We start from the raw sequence: 7216 nt of genomic DNA on the forward strand, positions 1-7216 counted from the left end.
CATGTCCCTGTACGCTGTTACCAGGGCATGTACCAGGACCTGAGTCTGGAATGTGAAAAGAAGTTCTCAGTGAATGACCAGGTTTCCTTCCGGCCTCAGCATCATGTTAGCTCTCCTGGGGCAGCTGTCCACATTCACTTACCAGAAAGGAATTCTCACTTTCATATAATTTACTTTAAAAAACATTGGATTCCCTAATATTATTCCATGTACCAAAAAGAAATACATTCAGCCAAAAAGAAGCCAAGGGGCTAGAGAGGTGGCTCAGTAGTGACGAACCTGCCGGGCCTCCCATTCACTGCACGCACACACATACAGAAATAAAATCTGCTTTGTTAAAGGGGGAGCAAGAGTTGTATAGTAAAAAGTTCCTAATACCCACTCCTGTTTCCCCTCCCCTAGGTTCCCGCCATCTCCCTGGCCTATGAACAGGCTGAAAGCGACATCATGAAGAGACAGCCCAGAAACCCCAAAACAGACAAACTGGTGAACGAGCGTCTGATCAGCATGGCCTATGGACAGATAGGTGAGTCTTGTCCCAGTGTGACGCAGGTGCTAGGAAGGGCTTGGAGGAGGGGTAAGCTGTGACAGGGTTCAGGCTGGAGAGAGACAGATGAGGAGAGAGATCAGCCTTGGAGTGAGGAGGCTCTGGGTTCAGTTCTCAGTGTACCATAGAGGGAGATGGGGGCCAGACTGGAGTGTCAAGTCCTCAGCTGCCTGACTGGTGTGGTTTTGTGAAAACTATAGTTCTTTAAGCAGTGATAGTAATCATCCTCACTGAGCCCTGTGCGATAGCAGTGCCTGGGTTCACGCTTGTCAACTCAGGCACTTTCCCTGGGATTAGGGGACTGGAGGGGCACATCCATCCCTCTGTCTCATGAGATGGAGACTTTGACATCATAAAACCCTATCAGTTTGACAGTTCGCTCAATGGGTCCTCTCCAAATGATGGTTCTCCCAACACCCATCTCCCACTGGTTTCTGCTCAGGCAGACTGACCAGTCCACAGGACAGCTAGGAGACAGGAAACCCAAATGCCCTTTTCTTAATTCCTGTCTCCTTCAAGAGAACCAGGTAAAAGCCACCAGGAGTGACTGGATCTGGCCAGCAGTTAGGTCTGTGAGCAGTTGCTAGAGAAGGCATGGGTTAGCATCGTACACAAACCATGACCGACCAGTGTTTATTAGTCGACCCCTGGCAGCAAGGCCCCACATCTTTGAGGAAAACCTAGTTTTGAGACAATGATGGCTCTGTCCTGGGAAACTTGGGGTGTTCTGGCTGGATTGGATGGCAAGAGAAAAGGAGTGGCTGTAAGGTATCATAGCTCACTGACTGGCAAGATGGCAGTGTGTGGAAGTCTTGAAGTAGAAAAGAAATCATAATTTTTTTTAAATTAAATAGTAGGAAAACTGATTTTCTATTGGGTTTGTGCCCTGACAGAAACAGTTGATAGAGATAAGTATTTTAAAAGGAAGTTCTTTGTATATTACTCCCAAGAGCAGAGCAGCTTTGAGCCCACTGTGTCCCGTATGCTCCCTCCCATCTCTTAACTCATAAGGAGCAATCAGTGGCTGGCATGTCTTCCTGTGCCTTCATCAGTTGGTGATCAAGGAAGCCCACCCATTTCTGTCCCCAGTTCCAGAATTCTCTGGGGCTGCTGAGGTGATGACGTGAAGAGGCCTGGGTGAGGCTAGCACTCAGAGGGGTTTTCCAACCTAGGTATGATCCAGGCCCTGGGGGGCTTCTTCACATACTTTGTGATTCTGGCTGAGAACGGTTTCCTGCCCTTTCACCTGCTGGGCATTCGAGAGACCTGGGATGACCGCTGGGTCAACGATGTGGAGGACAGCTACGGGCAGCAGTGGGTACGTAACCGCGTACTGGGGGATGGGAGTCCGTGCTCCTCCGACCCGGAGGACCGGCAGCATTGCCACTCGCTGCAAGCTGGGGAAGACGGGGCTGAGGTGTCTGCTTCACCTTTCAGACCTACGAGCAGAGGAAGATCGTGGAGTTCACCTGCCATACCGCGTTCTTCGTCAGTATTGTGGTTGTGCAATGGGCCGACTTGGTCATCTGCAAGACCAGAAGGAATTCTGTCTTCCAGCAGGGAATGAAGTAAGTTGTGAAGGATCTGGTAATTTTACACAAACCTTCAGAATAGATTCAGCATCCAACATCCATGACCTAGTTCCTGGAATCTCCACCACCCTGCACCCTGAAGGCGCCATCATGTCAGGATACCTGCGAATAGAGCCCAGCATAAAGTTTTAAGCATAAGGGGTCGTTTGGGTTTGCTTGTTCGCACCTACGTTCCTAGTCTCTCCGCCGCCTGCAGTTCTGAAGCCTGTACTTTGTAGATGTCGGGGTGTTACAGTGCCCAAATGCTTTCCACTCCTGCAGAGAAGGATGCTCACCGCCCGCCCCTCCACCCCCATCCTGCCTCTCAGGATCTTGCTGACAGCTTACCCACCACCTAACACACGGCGTGAGGAGAGAAGTCTGCATCTGCAGCTTGCAAACGTTTGTCTCCCTTGACTTTCAGGAACAAGATCTTAATATTTGGCCTCTTTGAAGAGACGGCTCTTGCTGCTTTCCTGTCCTACTGCCCTGGGATGGGCGCAGCCCTTAGGATGTATCCCCTCAAGTAAGTGAGCCTCTTGCATTCCAAAAGGTGTGGACAGAGTTTGTGTGACTTTTCCCTTCGTGCCGTGTGTAAGTCTCCTGGCTTCCTGGTGGTGTGTGCCCTAGTTCCTCTGCACTAGAAGATAGGAAAGCCAAACCTTCCAATAAACCAGACTGGCCAATCTAGACCTGACAGGCCAAGGAGTTGGCCCAAGGTGAGGCTGCACAGCCTCTGCTTCCTTGGATTGCACAACAGCAGACTGTTGAGCCCCCGGGTCCTCTGCCGTAAAGTCCAGCTATCCTTAGAGCCACCTAGAGCTGTTCTGGGCCTTGGAGGCCCAGGCCCAAGTCCTGTTTGCGTCTCCTAGTCACATCTCCACCTTTCTGGAGACTCCAAAGGAGTTTGGAGAGGGTCCGTGGTTCCTTTGACCTCACAGTCATTTGTAAGTGGAACTGCGCAGTTTAGAAACTAGATTCCCAAGTTGTTCTGTGTTCAGAAGCAGCCTGGCCTCAAACATAGCAAATGACTTTGTGCTTTTCCTTAGGCCTCAGTTTTTATGTGCAGTGCTCACCATAAAGTCTGGCAGCCAGTGGAAACTTGCACGTAGATTGCTGCTGCTGCCCAGTAACTGGTTGAGAGAGACCGAGCAGCTACAACTTGATTAAACATGTTGAGCTGCGGAACAGGATGCTCTTCCAACATAAGATCCTTTGAGGGCATCGGCATCAGTCTCTTGAATTCCAGCAGGCCCTGCCACCGCTCAGACTCATCTGGACCATCTCTCTTCCTGGCTTCTTGCCAACACTTCCATGCTCTGATCTCATCTTAGAATTAAAACGCACTGGCCTCATCAAGTGCAGAGTCCCTGGTGCAAGGTGGGGCAGGCATCCAGGGTGTGTCTCACAGACTGTCCAAGGCCATAGTAGGTCAGTTCACTGCTACCCTCTCTACCTAGGTAAGGTGTCCCCACCCAGCCCATCAACCTTGATACTCCCCTTGGGCTGAAGTCCTTGTCGCATCTTTTTGTTGGCATAGCTATTTCTGCTCTCCCGATAATAATCTTTATGGCTTTTCTTGGTCACAGTGTCAGGTTCCATAGTACCCTGCATTGAGTTCAGGATGCAAGAAGCGTCCAAGTTGGATTATATTGGCCTGAGCCTTGTTGAATGAGATAGGGACACAGAGGTCACAGGCTACCACACAGCCTCTGGAAAGTCCGAGTGAGGAAGAGCGGAGTCTCAGGACATTGCTATTTTCTGGGCACCTTGACTCTTCTGTGACCTGACTTGCTCCTGGCAGCTTCTCCTCCATTTGGTCGGGGTTTCTGTTCCTGGCTGAGGCACTGAGGTCACCTTCCCACTGCTGTTCAGAGCCCATAGGAAGGGCGGAGACTGCGGACGGATGGAGCTGGAAGGGCATCCTTCCTCCTTTGTTTATCCAGGAGCCCATAGTAGTCAAGGAAGCCTGGTGCCTGCGGGAGGCCACCCGGAGCCTGGGTCTCTACTGGGGACCATGTGGCAGCCTCTCCAGGCTTCCCAGCTGAGGACCTTTGTCATCTGTCAGGGCTCAGCTGGTCCTCCCCATTCCGTAGTCAGAGACCAAGTTCAGGGTCTGGATAAACTGGCTTTGACCCACACTGGCAGTGCTTTGTCTGCAAATGCCAAGGCGGAGACAAAGTGCTCGGAAGCTTAGGCACTTAGGAAAGGAAGAAGGAAAATGTTCAGGCACTCTCAGGTGGCCCGCAGAAGGTGCAGCCTGATTGCCAGGAGAGCTCAAGGTGAACGAGCAGGCTTCCTGCGTGACACACGGGCTGGCCGCTGTAGACTGGGGCTGGCAGTGGAATGAATCCAGAGTTCAGGATGCCTGTGGTCAGCTGCCTGATGGTCTCCTCCTGGTCACTTTGGAGATGCACGCTTTTTCTGTCTGTCTTTGAATTGTTCCGTGTGTGTCTGACTTAGTGCTGATTTCATTTCCAGACCTACTTGGTGGTTCTGCGCCTTCCCCTACTCCCTTCTCATCTTTGTGTATGACGAGGTGCGGAAGCTCATCATCAGGCGACGCCCTGGCGGTAAGTGGGCCGGCGGGCAGGTGTGGGCCTCCTCCCTGTCAGGTTACAGATATGGCTTCCACAGATGGAACTCATCCAAGGGAGAAACACAGCGTGGTTTTTAAGACCTTAATAAGTGCAAAACAAATGTAAAGAAAGCCTTGACGAAAACCTAATAATATCAACAGTATTCTTAGAGCTAATTAGCTACATCTGAGGTCTCAGGTACACACATGCATACACACACACACACACACACACACACACACACACACACACACGGTTATCCCTTAGGGAATCACTGTCCTGATTTTTCCCAGAAGAGGACTCACTACATATGACCCTCTCTCCCTCTCTCTCAGGCTGGGTGGAGAAGGAAACCTACTACTAGCCCGCTGCCCTGCACGCCGCGGGCGGAGCCTTGTGCCACACACTGCACCCACCCCCCACCCCACCCCCTTGTGTACTTCAAGTCTTGGAGCTCGGAATTCTACCCTGGTAGGAAAGCACCAAAGCATGTGGGGATCCAGACGTCCTGGAATGAAGCATGTAGCTGTAATGGGGGGCGGGGGGAGGGCTGCCTGAAAACCACCGTGACGGGAACGACTGCGGGGAAGGTTTATATGTGCCTTTTTGTTTTTGTAAAAAAGGAAAACCTGGAAAGACTGAAAGATTACGTTTTATATCTGGATTTTTACAAATAAAGATGGCTATTATAATGGAATTTGCTCCGAGTCCTTGTCGCTTCTTGTGGCAGAGGTTGAATGTGAGGAGTGAGCGCTGTTTCCACAGGTGCATCCCCAGGCCATCGGCCCTGGAGCCTCTCCTGGGCCTTGTTAGGAAGGCAGCCCAGCCCTGACAAGGCTGTCAGCAGTGTGTTTAATAAGCTCCCAGGTGACTGACGCCCACATCTGAGAGCCAGGGGCCAAGAGGAAACTCTTCCTATTCTTCAGGTCCGTGAGCTTCCCTGACCCATTTTCCTGGACACTGCCCTGGTTACCACAGCCACAGCCACACCTGTTCTTTGGCTCATGGCTTCTTAGTGAAGAACATTTCACCTGGGTGAGTTCCTGACCTCAGCCAAGGCCTATGCAAATCTCAGCCCCTTGGGCCTTCCTGCTTGCTCTCCCAAGTACCTCAGCCAGTTTGTCTAAATGGGAAACTCTGCATGGCTTGCAGGCCCGTGTGGTCTGGTACTCTGTCCATAAAACCCTCCACCAGCAGCAGTTCCAGGAAATGGTTACATGCCAGGAAGCCTTGAGGAAAGGGTGAAAGGTCCCTTTGCTTCCGGGTCACACAGAGGTGCATGGACTGTATTCAGGGGGCCTTCAGTGCTAAGCAAGCTGTTAACAATGGCTCTCATCCACTCCCGGGGGAATATAACACACTGTTCGCCACTGGTTCCAAATAGTGACCTTCACCAGATCAGGGTATTTGAGAAGTCTGGTCCATCAATCCTATTCCTGTACAGCTCTGAAGTGTGCATGGGGGAGCAAATGTCGCATGCCCGCCCGCCCCCCCTCCCCCCACCGTTACAGCCACCAGAACTTCAAGCCTGGGATGGGCATCTTCGTCCATGTCCTGCCTTGGGCTCTTTACTGATCAATGCTTGCAAACAAGTCATCTACAAGAGGGGTCTCTCAAAGCAACATAGAAACTGGGCTGAAAGAAGAGACCCTAGGATTAGAAGGCTCCCCAGCCAGGCTGAGGAGATACTCTAGGATGTCCTCCAGGGGAGACTGCCCCCAAGCCTGCTCCAACCTAAACACTTGGTATGTTCATTTTCTGTCACTCCAGGGTGTTGGCCAGTGAGAGTACACTATGATGAAGGTCAGGGGTATTTGCAGACTTAAGGATTTGACTCAGCCTGACCGTAGGCTCTCCCTGGACAGACAGCTTGCTGCCAGTCAGAGCCCCTCCACTGTTCTAATCTGGGAAGTACCTTGGAGAAGGGCTTCTGAGCCTCCACCCCTTGTCCACCAGGATGTGTTTGCCCTTTTCTATTTAGTGATTATTCATCATTGGATAAGTTGTAGTCAAATATCGGATGTAGAAAAAGAAGCTAAGTAGCCTGCGGTTCAGGGCAAGCTATTGCCAAAACCAAGTCTCCTTGTGGCTGGGGCTTCCCACGCTTGTGAAACTGAGTACTGGGCCATCAACTCCACTCTCAGGCTGCACGAGCTTATGAGGAATCCCAGGCACCTCGGAGTAACAGCTCCTAAGGATGACGTCAGTGATCAGCCAGCTTGCCCGACCGATGCGCATCTGAGCCTTCCCTGACCACACCCTCTGGAGTGGTCCCCAAGGCTTGGCCTGTATACTGTTTGCATTTCTGCTCCTTTCAGCATTTGAATGTGAGTCTTGTTGGCCTTGTACATCCTCACTCCCACCCCTTCCTGTGACCACTGCACACTTCTTCTGGGCCACAAACGAGAGAGTACAAACCAAGCTCCTTGTTGGTTTCCCAATGGGAACGGGGGACGCTGCTTCCCCCATCTCCCCTGGACAGCAGCCCACTGAAACCATGTGACAGAATTCACATTGAG

At 51.6% G+C, this 7216-nt stretch overlaps 1 protein-coding gene across 1 annotated transcript in view; it reads left to right on the forward strand.

Annotated features, from left to right (window-relative positions):
• Positions 1-5394, forward strand: part of Atp1a1 (ATPase Na+/K+ transporting subunit alpha 1) — a 28822-nt gene extending 23428 nt beyond the window's left edge. The window contains exons 18-23 of the mRNA XM_052179629.1: positions 403-526; positions 1720-1865; positions 1985-2115; positions 2543-2644; positions 4600-4691; positions 5033-5394. Of these exons, the coding sequence (XP_052035589.1) occupies positions 403-526; positions 1720-1865; positions 1985-2115; positions 2543-2644; positions 4600-4691; positions 5033-5061 (624 nt within the window). The 3' untranslated portion in view covers positions 5062-5394. The remainder of the gene's footprint in view (positions 1-402; positions 527-1719; positions 1866-1984; positions 2116-2542; positions 2645-4599; positions 4692-5032) is intronic.
• The last annotated feature ends 1822 nt before the right edge of the window (positions 5395-7216 follow it).

The sequence above is a fragment of the Apodemus sylvaticus genome, chromosome 4 (genome assembly GCF_947179515.1).
Source record: "Apodemus sylvaticus chromosome 4, mApoSyl1.1, whole genome shotgun sequence".
NCBI classification, from domain to species: domain Eukaryota; kingdom Metazoa; phylum Chordata; class Mammalia; order Rodentia; family Muridae; genus Apodemus; species Apodemus sylvaticus.